This window comes from Xenopus laevis, chromosome 1L (genome assembly GCF_017654675.1).
Source record: "Xenopus laevis strain J_2021 chromosome 1L, Xenopus_laevis_v10.1, whole genome shotgun sequence".
In the NCBI taxonomy this organism is placed as follows: domain Eukaryota; kingdom Metazoa; phylum Chordata; class Amphibia; order Anura; family Pipidae; genus Xenopus; species Xenopus laevis.
The window spans coordinates 142,706,456-142,725,879 of NC_054371.1; the positions used below are offsets into that span (position 1 = coordinate 142,706,456).

A 19,424-nucleotide genomic window follows, 5' to 3' on the forward strand; every position below is an offset into this window, starting at 1 on the left:
GCAAACAGATTTTTTTTATATTTAATTTTGAAATCTGACATGGGGCTAGACATATAGTTAGTTTCCCAGCTGCCCCTGGTCATGTGACTTGTGCCTGCACTTTAGGAGAGAAATGCTTTCTGGCAGGCTGCTGTTTTTCCTTCTCAATGTAACTGAATGTGACATGGGTTTTTACTTTTGAGTGTTGTTCTTAGATCTACCAGGCAGCTGTTATCTTGTGTTAGGGGAGCTGTTATCTGGTTACCTTCCCATTGTTCTTTTGTTTGGCTGCTGGGGAGGGAGGGGGGTGCTATCACTCCAACTTGCAGTACAGCAGTAAAGAGTGATTGAAGTTTATCAGAGCACAAGTCACATGACTTGGGGCAGCTGGGAAATTGACAATATGTTTAGCCCCATGTCAGATTTCAAAATTGAATATAAAAAAATCTGTTTGCTCTTTTGAGAAATGGATTTCAGTGCAGAATTCTGATGGAGCAGCACTAACTGATTCATTTTGAAAAAAATGTTTTTCCCATGACAGTATATATAAGGACTATGTCACACTATGGCGCAGATTTACTAAAGGGCAAAGTGATTAACGATGGCAACGATTCACCAGTGTTACCGACCGCAGTGACTTTGACGATTTACTAATGGGCGCAGGCGTCACTTTGCTAGTGAAATACATAGACGCTAGCGGTGATTCACACTCTATCGCCAGGCGACTTTTCGCTCTGGCAAATGGACATTACTCTGCAAATTCACTAAAATGCAGAGTGGAAAAACTTCTAAGTTCAAAAAAACGCTGGCGTCTTTTCCTTTTTTCAGGGTGATAGGCTGCAAAAGTCCAAAAATATTTTTTTGTTGTGTAATCGGTTTCCCCCATACATTTTCTAACATTTGGAACATAATTTTACAGTGGACTCATGTGTTGGGCAACTCTTTTGTCTTTATTAAGGTTCCTCGGACATGTCTAGTTATCAGTGTCAATGTAATGGATTAGATGCAACATATAACATAAAGAGGTCCATTCAACTTTAAATTTCCCACCGTATGCAAATTAGCCTGAGTGAAAGACCTCTAATGAATGTGCGCTAGGCAGAATTGAACGCTAGCGCATCTTCACTTTGATTTGCTCACATTGCCAAAGTAACGCTAGCGACAATTCACCAGCGTCCATCGGCCAGGACGAAACTTTGCATTTTAGTAAATTATCATTATCCCATCGAATTTTCCCCATCGAATTTTCGCCTGTTGTGATGGGTAGCGAATCGGTCGATAGCGAATTTTTGCCGCTTAGTAAATTTACCCCTATGTCTCCATACTGTCTCTGCCTACGTAAACACCAATGGATGGGCAGCTCTCCCGCAGCAAAAAAACTCCATTGGAGAAAACTCCTAGGTAGGGATGGGTGAATTCACCTTGTTTCGGTGTGGAAATGACGCCCATAGACTTGTATGGCGTTGTGCGCCAAAAAATTTCGCCGCGTGTTCGAAAAATTTTGACACCCATAGACTTTAATGGGCATCTGCGACATTTTGCCGACGGCTAATTTTTGGATCAAATCGAATTTTCCCATCCCTACTCCTAGGGGTATATTTATCAAGGAGTGAAGTTAGAGATTTCTAAAGGCATATTTGTCAAATGGTGAACTTTCACTATCATCCTTGGATAAATACGCCTATAAAAATCCCATAGAAATAAATGGAGAGTGGCGTTATTTCACTCTGTGGACTGTAGAGATCTCTAACTTCACTCTTTGATAAATATACCCCCATGTGTGACATAGCCCTACAAGGTTAGTCTTTCTCATCTGTGCTACTTTATCAGCTATGTAAATCAGTCAGACATAGAGGGCAATTAAAGCTTTATTTTGCCTTGCGAGAACTTTTATTAGATTCCGAGTGTTTCTCTAGGATCCCTGCCATAAAGTATCACAGGGCTGCCAGTCAGGAAGCAGAGACAATCACCAGCACCAATAAACAAACAACAAAAAGTGGCTACATGAATACTGAATTCTCAGGGTTTCCAGAGGCATCTTTTGGTAATGTGCAGCACCGTGCTTCATGATTTGCAAAAACATGTTAAAAAAACAAAGGAATATTTATTGCCATAAAAATCATATGATCATAGCTTAATTTTAATCATGTTAATGCCCAAACAAAAAGCAAATTAGTAAAAGAAAAAATAAAACAATAGGGCTTATTTATTACTACACATTTTTAGATACTAGAATATGAATATATATATATATATATATATATATATATATATTTTTTTTTATACCTGTACCAAACAAATACGTCTTTACTTCCTGAACTCTTGAAAGACTTGCCTGAAGAAAAGGTGCTTTCATTTCACGAACACCATAAGGCATGAAAAGAGAATAAAGTTACGCTGGCTTGCTCTGTCTTTGGACTGGAGCCATTATCTGTCTATATAAGGAATGCATCAGTCATTCTTATTATATTAATCATCCATCAGTGTTAGCTGCCCTGCTATGGCTGCTCTTCATCCTGTCAAAACTCACCCTTAGGAATATGTTCTCCTCATCACTAGACAATCTCAATCATTGTTAGCAGTTCTGCTTCCAAAGACTTTTGATGATTCTCATTTCAGAGAACTGTGTATTTTATGTAACATCATGATTTCATTCTACCGTTGATAGATCTTTTGCCTCTGAAAAATGATCAGATATGGAAACTGTGTGTAGCCTTGATTATTATATGCTCGGAAAAATGGTAAACGACCTTATTCCATAGATGCATTTTTTAAAATACAGGATGGATAGGTTTGTATGGTTGTACCACAGATATGAGGATTTATTTAGGAATACGGTGCAGTTTCCTATGGCAACTAATCAGATTACTGTTCTAATTTCTCTTCTAGGGGAATACATTGATGAAAATGGAAGATGTAAATTCTGTGACGCCTCCTGCGCCAAATGTATTGGTCCTGGCAAAAATAATTGCATAGGCTGCTCCCTAACAAGGTAATATTTGTTTTTTAATTCTTTTGGAGACTCTGTGATAGCTCAACGGAATAAAGTTCTGAATGTTAGTTGTACCTGACCACAGATTGTAGACATGAGGTGTGTGTATAGGCACACAGAAAAATTATAGATTTGACTTTGATTTTCATCTGAGGCCAAAGGCACATGGAGTAATACAAGATTGGGAGGAAATGCTTCCTGCAGTTGTAGTGATATAACTGGTACAATTAGATTCCATTCATGCTTTTCTTATTAAGTACAACTGTACACGGCGGAAGCAGGGATTTGTAATTATTGGTCATATTATATTTTCACAACCTGAAACATAAAAGCCCTGGGCTCTGCATAGCATAGATTCAGATTAAAGGGGTGGTTCACCCCATAGGTGAACCAACCCTTTAAGAGAAATTATGTGCTGGGAAGACCTGTGTATGTCTGCCATGTTTTTGTACTCAATTGTTTCTGTCATTAGCAAAGATTCTACTAAGATGAGCCTTTAGAGTAAGTATTTTTGACTTTATTTTTGTGTTCAGTTTTGAATGGGTTTCCTTACTCGATCCTCAATGTAATTTCAGTTCTTAAAGGAGAACCAAACCCGTGCTAATAAAAACCCCTACCCTACATATATCCGACTCCCTTCTCCCCCTAGCCTAGGTGGTACCTTTGGAAAATGCCCCATACTCTACTTACCCCTCGGTGCAGATTCAGGGCATCGGAGTTCTCGTTCACCATCTTCTTCTCTTCGGTAATCTTCGGGAATAGATCCAGACCTGGATTTGTGGAAAGGCCACCAAGGCCCGGGCCTAGGGTGGCAGGATTTTAGGGGATGGCATGAAGCACACATTGGTTCGGAAGCTCTGGGGCTGATCATGAGATACAATTGTTTTTTTACATTTCCCATGCGCCAATCCCCAGTGCTCCCGACCTGATGATGAAATTTGTGCATGTGCACAAATGGAGGGGACAGGGATGAGGAATGGCAGAGGGCCTAGGGGCACCCGGTATGTAACCCGGCCCTGAATAGATCGGCATAACAGCGAATGTGCAGTTGAGCAATCTTCTGTGACGGAAATTGCCGAAGCGCCGGAAGAAGACCTGAAGATTACCGAAGAGAAGAAGATGGCACTCGTGAACTCCCTTGCCCTGAATGGCACTGAGGGGTAAGTAAAGAGTTAGGGGCATTTACCCAGGGTAACACCTATGCTGGAGGGAGCACGGAGAGGGGGGTCTATATAGGGTAAGAAATTTCATTAGCAAGGGTTTAGTTCTCCTTTAAATTTGGTTATGAGGCAATTAGCATGTTTTTATGAAAGTGCCAGGACCAAACTGGCAACCTGTGGATTTTGGCAAGAGGCTGCTGTAAGATTCCATAGACATCAAGCTGTTTGGGCCTCTGTGTACTTGAGATGCCACTCAGGGTCTATTTTGAATATCAGTCCGTGCATGGGAGGTGCTATGTATTAACCCCCATGTAGAATACTGCCAATATACATCTTGAGACAACTATACAAAGGAAGTTTACATACTTTGGGCCAGATTCAATTCAGTGAGAAAAATGTTTATCACATGAAAACTCATGGACGAGATTCAAGTTGAGATGCAATTCAATTCAGAAAAACGTATCTCACTGTTTATCACATGAGCACACTATTGAAGTCTGTGGGAAAAAACTAGAACTCTCCTCAAATTGAATCTCGTCCACGAGTGTTTACTTGATAAAACATGAGAGAACTTTTTCTCACTGAATTGAATCTGACCCTTTGTATCTAAGCCACTGATTTAGGTGAGGGAAGGCAAAGAGTAAGGGGGAGGTGAGAGGTAACATGGAAAGAAAACCATTAGGGGCCTGAAAAGAAAATAAGCAGATGGATTCTAAACATAAAAGGATCACATGGATATACAAAGAATGTAAAAAAAGACCAAAAGAAAGAATTGGAGGATGAATCAGTGGATCCACTGGTTATGATCAGGGGCTCTCTTTTACCCTAAAATTAAAGCAACAATAGTAGAATTTACGCCTTTGTTTCATCGCATTCTTTAGCTTTGTACCTCATTTTAACTATTGTTCCATGTTGTATTGCTTTCCTCTGTTTTTCCTTCATCATGTTAATCAGTGCTATAATTGATGGACTGATTGACAATTCTCTTCACATTCAGTCCTCCACTGACAGACATTGTTGCCTCATTGAGAGACAAACATGGTGGTCTTTGTTTATCTTTATGTAGGCAGCAGTCCATCAGCAACTCAATCCACTATTCATTTGTAAGGCTGCCAAGTGACAGGAGGATCCGTTCACTTCAAAGCAATTTTCTGTATGGGGGTGTGCTCTGTTCTCACATTTACTTTTGTAATCTATAGCACCATCCTTTCATGGACTTCAATGGCACGGCTCTATAATTAGACTCAGGCCATCACACTGTATTGGAGATATAAAAAAAAAAACCTTTGAACTGCTGGTGCTGGTTCATTTTGGATTTGTCCTCAGGAAGTTTTCTTGATATTTTTTTTTCATTACTATTTTCATTTTTTCTCGTTCTTGATTTTGCCTCTAAATCAAAAACAATAAAACATAATGTCAAAGAACATTTCAGAATGTAAAGCCTGGGATGTGGGGTTTCATGCATTATTCACAAGATGCAAAATGTACTTCAGTTGCAAGCATTTGGCTCGGTTATCTTTATTTTCTGTAACTTGCAAACTGTTTAAAGAACAAAGTAATTCAGCTCAACTAAAATACATATAAAATTAGCTGGACATAATATAATATACCTAATTTTGAATCACAAATTACTTTCAATTAGAACTTTAAAAAAAGAAAGATACTTGATACTGTGTGCTTCATAAGAGAGTTCTGTCTGTCTTTCTATCGCTCTATCATCTATCTATCGCTCTATCATCTATCTATCTATCTTCTATCTATCTATAATATTTCTATCTATCTATCTATCTATCTATCTATCTATCTATCAATCTCATCTATTTATCTATTACACTGCAAATAACATAAATGGGCAACGGAAATCCATGCTATTCTAGGGGTTTAATGGCAAAATCTATCTATCTATTTATCTATCTGTCTGTCTGTCTATCATCTATCTATCTATCTATCTATTTATCTGTCTGTCTGTCTATCTATCATCTATCACACTGCAAATAACATAAATGGGCAACGGAAATCCATGCTATTCTAGGGGTTTAATGGTAAAATCTATCTATCTATCTATCTATCTATCTATCTAATCTTTCTTTCTTCTATCTATCATCTATCTAATCTGTCTGTCTATCATCTATCTATCATTATCTATCTATCATCTAATCTTTCTTCTATCTATCTATCTATCTATCTATCTATCTATCTATCTATCTATCTATCTATCTATCTATCTATCTATCTATCTATCTATCTATTTATCTATCTATCATCTTTCTTTCTTCTATCTATCATCTGTCTATCTGTCTGTCTGTCTGTCTATCATCTATCTATCTATCTATCTATCTATCTATCTATCTATCTATCTATCTATCTATCATCTGTCTGTCTGTCTGTCTGTCTGTCTCATCTATTTATCTATCTATCACACTGCAAATATCATAAATGGGCAACGGAAATCCATGCTATTCTAGGGGTTTAATGGCAAATGTTCAAGTTATTGATGCAAGAAGCGTCTCCTGACACTTTTTAGCTCAGTTCTATTGATCAGTGTAGCAGGAGCAACAGAACTTAGCAAACAATATTCCTGCGTCAGTAAATTCACCTTGCCTGGACAGAACAGCAGGGGGTGTGCCTGTTACACCTTCATGGTATCAGTCGTGTAATCTGATAATAATATGAAATTTAAAAAAATTCACATAAACTGTAGGCTGCATTTCTCAGAATAGCAGAAGATGAGAGTTGTATATGTATGTAGATCCCCTTTAACTGTGCAAGAATAAATCCATGTTGATGCAAAGACATTCCTACTGATGCATTTCACTTCACCAAAAGCTTTAAAGCATGCCTCTTGACGTAACAGAAAGACCCCTTATTTGGAAAATGCCTAGACTGCAGCACTCTGAATAACGGATCCCATAATACTCTTTTCCTCTGCCAAGCAATTCAATGGTTTGCTTATAACTTTATAGGAAATATATATCTGTGTATATATATATCTATATACACACACACACACACACATTATATTAATAAACTTAGCAGTGTACAATCTTACAAACCTGGACCAATGAAAAAATCCCTGGTATTTCTAGATACAGGTGCTGTTTTGAGAGAGATATAGGGATCAATCACGAATTTAACCTTTATGTTAGTTGATCTCGGTTAAACAGCAACGGCTCCAATTATTTGCCACGTCCTGGGAAAACTCTGTAAAACTTGAATATTGGTTTGCCGTTCACAGAGAGATGTTAGGAGCTTGTTTGTTCATGAATTGCACTCACATAATAAGGTGATTTACTAACTTTCTGACAAATGGTCTTTGAGCTAATTTCCTATTAAAAAACACAGTGGGACATTTTACAAAGCATGTTTCTGCACTGATTTACTCTGAGAGCAACACATGCATGCCATAGAATTACCTTTTTTTTATGTAAGGAATATATCACTCAGGGCAGAGTTTTGGGAACCCGGTTCACAAGCTGTCATTTTGAAAAATCTCCTTGCCATTTTTTTTATTAAGTGCAAACATCGTCAAAGGTTTCTTAGTCACTAGGGGGAAAAATGTAAGTCTGCATAACCTGGAAATGGTTTCTACCAAGACTCATTGTGGTTGATTCCAAGCAGTGAGCGAGGCTCCTTGTTCTGGCATTTACACACGTGCCTTCACAAAAAGGTGCCAGTCATCTGTGATAAAAGTAAGTCAATAACCACATAAATGCTGCCTCCAGGTTTCCCAGCCACTGTGGAGCCTAACAAACGCACTGGAACTACAAACCATTTCTCCTCCTAACAGATCTGTGCCACTGTACTGGCTTTGTAGGGAAACTTCAAGAGTCTGCTAGTTATACAGGACCAACCGCAAAACAACAGTAGCTAACAAGAGCAAGGAAGAACAAATTCAGTCTTTTTTTTTTTTTACAACATTAAACACACTTTTTTATTTACATTTTACAAGGGTTTGCCAGAGTATTGGAAGCGGAAACTTTTTCTAGACTGTTTACTGATTTTCATAACTTCGTTGTGGAAGTTAACAAGAAGCATATTTTTCTAAGTAGATACAGACTGCTTGATGCAAACGTGCCTAATACACTATTTCAGGTTTAACTCTTTGCACTGGACAAGGATGGCAAATGATCTTGTGTGGCAGCTGTTGCAGAACTACATCTACCAAAATCCCTTCTAATAACAATTGTGGTTTTGGTGGTGTTAAGCTTTATTATAGAAAGAAATATTATCAGAGAAAAAGAAGGGTGGAGCATCTATATTAGCTATATAATGAATATTAAACCAATAGATTGACTGCAATCATGATTGGTTTATGATTACAAGAGCTTGAAGGCTTTTTGGGTGTCTAAACATATATTAGAATAAGCACACCTCCAAGTAGACCCTCCTTCCATCCACTTTCACTAGAGTGACTAACCAGAAGAATGTGGCTCAAAATGTGACCCATTGCCTACTGTAGAGCAAATCAGCTGTCCCCTTTAATTGTAAAACTTATATGCCTCATACAGCCAGAGTAGTATGGATCGCAAGCCTGGAGCTAGTTAATGAGTAGGGAGTAAATGATTATTAGGAGGCTTCCTGAAATGATTGATGCCCTAGGACATTTATCCCCAACCAGTGGCAACATGCTGCTCACAACCTCTTGGATGGATTTGATTCCTGGCTTGAAGAAAAGTGTTGGTTGCATAAAAACCAGGTGTACTGCCAAACAGAGTCCACATAGGGGCTACAAATAGCCAATCACAGCACTTATTTATCCCCAGGAACTGTTTTCATGCTTGTGTTGCTCCCCAACTCTTTTTTACATTTGAATGTGGCTCATGGGTAAAAAGTTTGGGGGCCCCTACCCTTTGGCATCCCAAAAGCACCTCTTACAGAAGAAACTACAGCATAGCCCTTATATACCAGTGTTTCTAGCTGCAGCATGCAGCTACTATAGATCATATGAGCAGGTAAAAATGTTCATTGCAACTCTATCCTAACATGAATGGAAACCAAAGCAAGGTTTTTTTTTTAATGCAGTGGGTGGTAGGTCTATAGGACAGTTTCATAGCAGATGTTCATGGACTATCCATGAATAAAACAAAATCTGGGTACAAATTTACAAAGTTACTGTACATAAAAGTTGAACTATACATGCACAGAGTACTCAATCCAGCTTTCAATCATGCACATGCACAGACTACTAAATCCCCATCCCATGGGTAAAAATAAGTCACTATAATATACAGACTAATGTGAATTCCCTGTCTTCAGGAGATGCCAGCAGAATAGGGATGCAATCTCTCACTTATCTGTGTCCTCATTTCTGAAAATTGCAGTTATGGTTACTAATATTGTTATTAATGAATAATTATAAAGACTCTGAAAAAGGTAATAGAAGGGACTGAATTTGGATCTATTTTCTATATTCATTGCAGGATTTTTGATAACAAGCAATGTGTTCTGAGATGCCCATCTGACAAATATGAGTTGAACAGACAATGTCACCAGTGCCATCATACTTGTCATGAATGCAATGGAAGTGAGCCAGATACATGTACCTCCTGTGGTAAAGGTAAGGGAGTATTTATATGTTGTACAGCAAACCTACAGATGCATATGTGTAAGCACTTAACAGGGGCATTCCTCCCATAAGCAGAGACAATGATAAAGTTTCAATATAAAATGAACTTGTGGATACAAACAAATTGCTCAAAACAGTCCTAAATTATTCCCCCTCATTCAAAAGTCACACAGTTAAAATAAATGTCTTATTTACCCAAAGAACCACTTATGCATGAGCAACACACTGCCTTCTACCATCTGAAAGAAATCTTGGCTTTTAACTACAAATTAAGGGTACCATTGCAATAAATCTACCCCCATTTGGTAACATAATAAACGATACCAATGTCTAGAAACCCACAGCAAACCATTAGTAATATTTACTAGTCTGCTCTTTGGAAATTAACAGCTGACTGGTTGCTATGGGTTTCTAGATTAGGGCAAGATGGTTCCAACTTCAGTTCAAGATAGAAGTATAGGTATGGATCTGTTATCCGGAAGCCCATTATCCGAATTACAGGAAGTTTGACTCGATTTTGATCAAATAATTGAGATTTTAAAAAATGATTTCCCTTTTCTCTGTAATAATAAAACAGTACCGTGATATCATTAATCCTTATGGAGGGCAATAAACTCCTATTGGGTTTAATTCATGTAAAAATGTTTTTTTAGTAGACTTAACATATGGAGATCCAAATTATGAAAAGATCCATTATCTGGAAACCCCCTGGTCCTGGCCATTCTCAGGCCCAGATTTGTGGAAAGGCCACCTAGGCCCGGGCCTAGGTTGGCAGAATTTTAGGGAAGCGGCATGCTGCCGGACCACACCCACATTGGTTCAAAAACACTGGGGATGCACAGGAGATACAATCATTTTATAAATTTCCCGTGCAACAATCCCCATTGCTCCAGTCCAGATGATGAAAATTTGCAGAAATAAAGGGGAGGGGACAGGGACGACGAACGGCAGTGGGCCTAGGGGCTCCCACTATGTAAATCTGGCCCTGGCCATTCTGGATAACAGGTCCCATACCTGTACTCTGCATTGAGGGGTATACAGAAGCAAGAGGCTGCTGGATGCAGAAAGGTTTTGGTAATTATCAGTTACAATCTTGTTTTGATATTGAAAAATGAAGATGCATTTTTACTTGGTGATCAGTTGTATGAATTAATATGAGATTGCGTAGATTAGAGGTTAAATTAAGTAAGAGTTGTGTTCCTTTAAATTACAGCGTTTTTTTTAAATGTATGTCGGTATGCCTCTAAACAGAACTAACCATGAGACCTCTTGGCTCAGAGCCTGAGACATACGTGAGAGCAAGATAACATACTGGAACATTTTCTTCTTTTGGTGTGATGTGTTTTTCTTATATTACTAGGGTATAAATGGACTAAGGGATCTACACATGTGTCAAAGAAACATTGTAATCAGATTATCAAGGCTACTTGGCTCAATTATTTTGTTCTATTATAATATTTTAACTGCAATACACTTTTTTAAAAAAAATAAATTGTTAAACTGAGGCTTATATGTCCCTGGTAATGACCATTTTAAGTCCATTCATGAGAGCTAATCACTATAAAAAAATCACAATGAAGCCCTATATCTAATGGAAAGGCAATTAATTAAAAGTAACGTTAGCAAACACTGTTTAAGGAATCCTGGACTGTATGTAGGCACATGCAGCACTGCTGCCACCACCTGTACCTAGGGAGACCTTGCATGTCTATTTACTGCTTGCTGTTAATAGCAATACATTACTGTTCCCTGTGCAGACTTTCCATAAACTGAATTAAGTGCAAAGAGATTATTGAATGGTTAGTTTAGTTTACAGCAGCCGCACTTTTTAATGGTGGTCTGGCAACTGGGTGTTTTACACTATAGTACAAAACAAAAAAAACAAACTCAAGTAAACCTTTTTATAAATAATACTGCATTTGCCAGATTCTTTGCATGTAACTGTATGTGTGCTGTAAAGCACGATTGTCAGATACAAACAAATAGAAATAACACAGTGTGCTAAATTGCTTCAGTTTCCACTGCCTGCAGACACATGTTCTGTAAATGTGCTGTTACTCTCGTCCTGTGCCCATAAAATAAATCCCATTACAGAAAAAATAATGATATCAGAGCAGCCATCCAGCCAAGTAACTTGCATTCCCTTTTCCACTCCATTCATAATATATTTAGGAGTTCCCATAAATCCAGATTATGGCCATACATCTAGGGAACTTTGAGGCCACCGATCTTCAAATATACTGGCCTTTGCCCAAATGTCATGTATTACACAAAGGTCAAATCTTTCATTAATGATACCTCATGTCAGTATTATAGTATTTAAGCATGTGTCAAAAAATGGGTTTATTTAATGCTTAAAGGGATACTGTCATGGGAAAAAAAACCATTTTTTCAAAATGAATTATTTTAATAGTGCTGCTCCAGCAGAATTCTGCACTGAAGTCCATTTCTCAAAAGAGCAAACTGATTTTTTTATATTACATTTTGAAATCTGACATGGGGGCTAGACATATTGTCAATTTCCCAGCTGCCCCAAGTCATGTGACTTGTGCTCTTCAATCACTCTTTACTGCTGTACTGCAAGCTGGAGTGATATCACTCCCCTCCCTTTCCCCCCCCCCCTAGCAGCCAAACAAAAGAACAATGGGAAGGTAACCAGATAACAGCTCCCTAACACAAGATAACAGCTGCCTGGTAGATCTAAGAACAACGCTCAATAGTAAAAACCCATGTCCCACTGAGACACATTCAGTTACATTGAGAAGGAAAAGCAGCAGCCTGCCAGAAAGCATTTCTCTCCTAAAGTGCAGGCACAAGTCACATGACCAGGGGCAGCTGGGAAATTTACAAAATGTCTAGCCCCATGTCAGATTTCAAAATTGAATATAAAAAAAGCTGTTTGCTCTTTTGAGAAATGGATTTCAGTGCAGAATTCTGCTGGAGTAGCACTATTAACTGATGTGTTTTGAAAAAAACATGTTTTCCGATGACAGGATCCCTTTAAATAATGTTTACGTAGACCTAAAGTATGGAGATTACAGTAATTACAGAAAGACCCAGAATCTGGAAAGCCGGTCCTGAGCATTCTGGTTAAGAGGTCCCATACCTGTATTCAAATCTTCTTTTGTGCACTTTTATTTGTTTAAACATTGGTTCCAGTCATTTGGGATGCCATGAATTCATCTGTGAGAATGCTGCAATTTTTCAAACATCTTTTTTAACAGTTTAATCATAGTGTCGTTATAATTCTTATAATTCTATAAGAAAAACCATATCTTTTTCTGAAACATGTTTTTTTCAGGCTGGTTAATCTTCTGAGCTGTGGCCTGTTCCCGTTTTTATAAAAAGAAATGCTTCCCCGATGACTCAATAGTGTTTTACAACCTGCAACTGCATACAAACACATCTAAGCCAAAAAAAAAGAGTTTGTTATTTTGATGATACCTGGGAGCAGCAGGAATAGCTGTGCATGTCTTTGCTTGAACAGAAAGCAGAGGATAATATTGAGTGAATCTTATTAACCTTAAGAAGTCTTGAACTGCAGGAAATGAAGGCAGGGTGGATGCTGGAGTAATTAATGACAGCTTTGTAGAATCATCCAGACATCACATGCCCAACAGCTGTAAGTCAATAGAGCTAAATAAGTTTATGGTAATGTCTTGCTTTTTCTCCCCCTTCCTTTGCTTAAGATAAAAATGGAATCATGCGTTTCCTGTACAATGGGGAATGCAGAGAAGGTTGCCCTCAGGGTCATTACGCTGCAGAGAGCACCTGCATACAGTGTCCACTCAACTGTGACCTGTGTAACAGTCCCACTGAATGCATCAGATGTTTGGAAGGCTTCTACTTGGACAATGACGACTGCAAGAAACAAGAATGTCCTGAAGGTAATGAAACGAGCACCTGAAACCAGAACATCTGTTATCTCATTCACATCTGTTGTGGCTAAGGCTTTGAAGTGAAGGGTGGGCCTCACCATGGAGTCAGATAATATGGTTCTGCTCAATAGAAACCATAGAAGAAATATAGCGTTTTGCAATTTTCAGTCTTTTGATAGAACTTTATTGCATGCCATGTTGTTCATTCGATATGAATATCCAGGTGAGGCATTTGTATTTCAAACATTTCCCAGCAATCAAGGATGGCATTTTTGAGAACAGGAACACTGAATATGCTGGTGTATTGAGTAACTAATCAAATGTCCAGATCACAAAAAAAAGTCTGGCACCAGATCATTGATTTAAGACTACTGTTAGACTACAATTTATGTATGTATAAATAAGGGCATTATTTGTATTCTGCAATGTAATATTCTACACTAGGCAGTTACTACACTGTGAGCTTGCACCACAAAATTAGTAGGCACATGTAAAAGAACTGGAAAAAACAGAAGGAGTAAGAGTAGATTAAGAAAACCAGAAATCTTAAGCAATAACTAAAGTTATTACAACTTGTTATCCATGAGTTTATTTAGTGCAGTTATTAACCTGCTCTTTGCTTTGTATCTGTACAGGACAAACAGAAGATCCCGACACTGGCAACTGTGTGTCATGTACAACAGGATGCAATAAATGCTACACATGTAGGTATACTTTACTAACACAAAATAACAGGAGCTTGAAGTTCCAAGGTGGACGTGCCATTATTTGATCCATATTTTAACCTTAATGGCTCACATGGAAAGTATATACCAAATGCAAGGGACGAAATTCAGACTCTCAGATTCTCAAAATAACACCTTCTCAAGCTAGGCGTTAATGCTTGAGGCTCCCTTGTTCCCAATTCCGCCATATTCATCGACCAGCATACAGGTGCAAGCCACAAGTACTTGTATTGACATGTGCTCCTTGCCAATAATGTTTTAAGGGGTGCGATATTATGATTTGTGAAAGAAAATGAACCCCTGTGTGATTATGTCTCTAAACCCTAACAGAGCTATTGTAGGAAGATTTCATTTTGAAAATGTTTCTGGAATCAGAGGAAATTATTTTTGATTTCTTGTAGTGCCAATAGCACATAAAGCTCTTTGTTGCTTTTTTTTTTTAAAATGTAATTGTGAAAACAATATTTGTCAGTGAAAGTGTTAAGTTTAGGGAAACTAGCCATATTACAGCACATACATGTTCCCTATATACATGTATAAAATAAAAAGTAAATCCCTGCTCACTGACTTCTAGGCTAGGATGCAGATACAGCGCAGGATGTTCATGATTTATAAGGCTCATATGGGGAAAATGTTCCCTGGGGAGAGGAAAGTTTAAGGGGCATATTTATAAAGGTAGTAAAATTCTCTTTCAAATACAACATACTTCACCATTTTAATGCCATAAAAGGCACACATAGCTCTAAAGTTGAATGGGTTTATGTCAATGTATAGCTGTTTGTAAAATTCCTGAGCGAAAATAGGAATTACCTTGATAAAAGCTGCATAAAATCCAGCTTTCAGAGCCACCACTTTTTACACCACTTTTCACTTTCAGCTTGACACCTGGGCTGTGGGTTATACCAGTTCAGGGCTGGTGCAATATAACGGCATGACTTTTTGTGTCTGCCATTATTATGCCAAACCTTTTTTTTGTAGGTGGTAAATATTTTGCAAAGTTTTATGAATACAGCTCTTATTGTTTTATAATTAGGAAAGTTTGTTCAGACAGTAGCATAGAATAAAAATGAGCACATTTTGTGGGAGATAGAAGCGTGTAGACCGTGACTCGCAATAACAGGAACACTGGGGAAGAATGCTTTTAGTTATATATTAGCCACAGAATGTGACAAACCAAATGATATTTTTGGTGGATAAACCTCCATCTGTCAGACAGATACTCTGCAGGCATCTAGAGGGCTACTACACCACACAAGCAGGGCTGCCCCTGCCAGGTGAGAAAGGCAACCCTGGTCATTTTAAGAGCTGATATTCTTTTTTTCCATATCTTATAGTGCAGATAGCGCAATTGTGCTTTCTGCACTAGTGAGGCCGCCCCAACAGAAAAAAAAACCCAAATGGTAAGAACAGGGAAAGTTTTGTTGCTTCACCTTCCCAGTGTCCCGAGTCTTTCGTTTACTCTGGGGCCCTTGGTGTCTTGCCAAGTTTTATACATGTTAATAATAATAATAATAATATTAAAGAGGCCCCATCCAAAGGAAAAAGGACCTACTTAGTTGTACACCCCTAAAACTGTGGCCCTAACTAGCAAATGCTGCTGGGGTACAAACCACGAAACCTCAGCTGCTTGGCTAGCTGCCTACTTCTAGCTCTCACCAAATAAGCTGTTCTAACAGTAGCATATTATTCACCTTAAAATCTCCGCAATATGCCACAACCTTACATATATATAAAATAACACTTAGTTGTAGATTTTTGTAATCAGTTTTGATGTATTTGATTAAAAATGATTCTCCCCTGTACACATTTATCCAATTGACTTCAGAGTCTGTGTTGTTTTAATATAACGGGTAACATATTGACGTTAGCTGTGGTGTTAAAAAGAATACAGGCTTTTAAAAACCCTGCAAATAACTATTTGAAATTGATGCATTCTGCAATCGCAGTGTGTGGTCTTAATTCACAAGTAAAAAATATAACATTATATAATATTTATTTTACATCATCTTCTAGGCATAGAACATTACACGCAACTTTATTTATCTCTACATTTCTAAACGCTCTTAAGTGTTCTGGGCTGTACATTTAAAACTGGCATGTTTGCTTCTTTAATGCTTTACTCCCCATTCAAACTGTCAAAATAACCTCAAATAACCTAAATAGAAAAAAAAATAACATGAAAATGTGCCTACTGTAGAACATGCTACTGTATTAGAACTCCAGAGGATTAGGTGGATGAGCCATTACACGCCTGTGGTTTTAAGGATTAAAGGATACTTGGGCAGCATCCTGCATACTTTCCAACATTTTTGAGCTACACTGACACACAAAGATTCATGCAAATGACCATTATTCCTAGTATTATCCGGCTATTATAATAGAGCTGAATGTTATATATTTGTTTAGGGGAACCCATATTTATCATTACTGATTTGTTTCAATAGTGTGCTAAATATAAAGTAATGGCAAACAGATGTTTCATAATATCAAAAACACCAAATAAGAATATAAAAATAAAATAAAAACAGTAGAACTCGGTTTCAAGAATATATTCTATTTTGTAGAAAGCTGATCATAGCTGAACTGTAAAAATTATCAGCGAAAATGTTTGCGCTTCCATTTCATTTTTAAGAGGTGTAAAGTTCTGAGACTTTTTTTTACATTAGATATCCAGTTTTCATAAAAATTAAATGTTTTTTTTTAAATTATGTTTTGCTTTCATCCTTTTAATTCAATAGAGATTTTTAGGAAGGCAACAAAGTTCCAGTTTGATATCATGTTTAGCTCAACCTTAGGGCACAGAGTTTTTGAGGATAAAAAATTACAATAGAAGGCATTTGTAAATGATGCAAGAAAAAATCAGGGCACTAAAAAAGTGGAAAGAATCATTTTTCCCCTTGAGTATGATTTTCACACAGAAATCCAGGTGAATTTTTTAGGCTCCTATAGGTATAACGATTACACAGTGACTCTAGCTGACTGAATTCAGTGAATGCAAAAAAACTGGGAAATATCATAAAGGAAACCTTCAAACACTGGAGGGCAGAAATTTGTTAGGCTCCTCCTGGCAAGTGTAAAAACTAACCTTTTTCCCCAGGTCGATGCGTCACTCCTGGCCATGGGCAGGTCTGGACTGGTATTTAACATAAGACCTGCCATTATAAGTACACAGAGACCCAAACATCCCCCCACCAGCCCAATAAATAGTGACTGTCTATGGCATCTTTGGGATTTGCCAGAATCCACAGATTGCCAGTCCAGACCTAGCCATGGGTACTGGAATGTAGGATTCCATTTTATACCCTCTCCCATAAATTCAAAACCTTATTTTAGTGTAGTGATCATCTATGTTTTCTTATAAACTGCAGCATGTTATGTTTAGGGGTATAAAGAAAGGTAGTAATGTTGCACAGTACCTCTTCATCCACCTCCTTGGGATTACTGACCTCAGCAATCACTGATTTAATTGTCATGTTACTATATTTTTGCCCTCTGTAACATATATTACGCTATAATACAATTAAAAAAAACTTGAACAGCAGTGCAGTAGAGCACATTTCATCCTGTGTCAACAGAGAAAGCCACTGCTAATCAAGACATGGCTTCCTCTACTGTCAGTGGGGAAAAAAAGAAGGTCTCGTAAAAGGCTGTGGGGATATGAAACCAGAATGAAATAAATCCTTCAGCTGTTTTGGGATGAACATCTGAATAAGTAAATACATTTAGGCAGATTAATTTTAATTACAACGTGGCTACATTTTAAAAAATGTATATTAAAATGTGTATATCTAGTTCTATAAAATGTCTGTGCAGTATCCTAAACCATCATACAGCGCCCTTTGCTAGTGCTATCTGCCCCCACTATTCATTTCAGTTGGTGTTTTTCACATAAGGCTGATAAAATAAAAAAGGGGATTCTGTTATTAATGATTACAGATATATATGCTCAACATTAAGGCAGGTGTCTCACAAGACACACAGCAAATCATTTATTGTTTATCTTAAGAGTTCAGTTAATGGCTTTTTTTTTAGCTTGCAGAAAAACACAGAGAGCCTAAGATAGAAGGCTGTGCTCCTTGCTTTCCAGAAAAATGTAGCTCCTACTCCCACCTCCACTTCAGGCTATAAAGTGGTATTTAACTGACCAAGAGGTGTCCAAGTTGCACTCCTTAAACTCATTGTTCAAGGCACAGTGTTAACTTTTGGATTCCTGGCTTATCATCTGACTTGACCAGTATCTGCTATAGGCTGTAAATTTTCTATTCCAATAAATTTAAAGTGGCTGCAGAAGGACACCACCATGGTTCTCCCTGAGTGGAATGCAGTGGTCTAAATACATATGCATTGGCCCTTTCAGTTGCTGAAAGGTCTGCTGATATGTCATTGGATAATGTCTTCTGACAAGTCACGGGCAGCGATATGATCATTTAGTAAATTCATTCTTACATTCTCAGTCCTGAGGTCTGATTTAACTTAATCCTAACATTGCTCCATGGAGGTTTCAATGTCCATTTAACACCTAGTCAATAATAAATGCATCCAAATTATTCTCACTTCTGAATCAAAAGAGACAACTTCTTGATTGGAATAGATTAAAATTGTTGTATTTAAAAGTTACTGGCATCAGAAATTAAACTTTTTCTTTAATGCATCCAATCTGAATCGCTCAAATTAATAGAGTTTTCCACAGGAAAAACCGGAATCACTCAAGTTAATCGAGTTTTTCACAGAAAAAAATGTGAATCGCTCGAATTAATTGAGTTTTCGAGGAAAAGCCATCGAAAAAACTCGAACATCATGAAGTTTCAAGGGACCTCTGCCATTGACTTCTAGACTTCTACATGACCTTGAGAGGTTTTAGATTTCAGATTCAAGCTATTTCCAGCTTCAGGGTATGATAAAGCTCCAAAAATTCAAGTTCTTTTAAAAAAAAAAAAAGGTTTTTTTTTACCTGAAAATTCGAGTTTCAACTAACAAACTCAAAAATCAAAAACTTTTAATCAGAAACTTGAATTTTTCAGGTAAATACAACTCAACCTTTGATAAATAGCCCCCTTTGAGTAGCAACAGTCAATTTGGCAACAAAGTCAGGTTAAAGGGGAACTAAAATAGAATAATTCTAGA

General features: G+C 37.6%; 1 protein-coding gene across 2 annotated transcripts in view; it reads left to right on the forward strand.

Moving 5' to 3' along the window:
• The window catches only part of pcsk5.L (proprotein convertase subtilisin/kexin type 5 L homeolog), a 237,696-nt gene that overhangs the window by 179,830 nt on the left and 38,442 nt on the right, over positions 1–19,424 (forward strand). Inside the window, exons 21-24 of one of the 2 annotated variants that reach the window (XM_018248748.2) lie at positions 2,869–2,971; positions 9,552–9,688; positions 13,387–13,584; positions 14,211–14,279. In XM_018248748.2, the coding sequence (XP_018104237.1) occupies positions 2,869–2,971; positions 9,552–9,688; positions 13,387–13,584; positions 14,211–14,279 (507 nt within the window). Of the gene's footprint in view, positions 1–2,868; positions 2,972–9,551; positions 9,689–13,386; positions 13,585–14,210; positions 14,280–19,424 lie in introns of those variants that run through there. The other variant, XM_041582244.1, reaches the window with a different exon arrangement.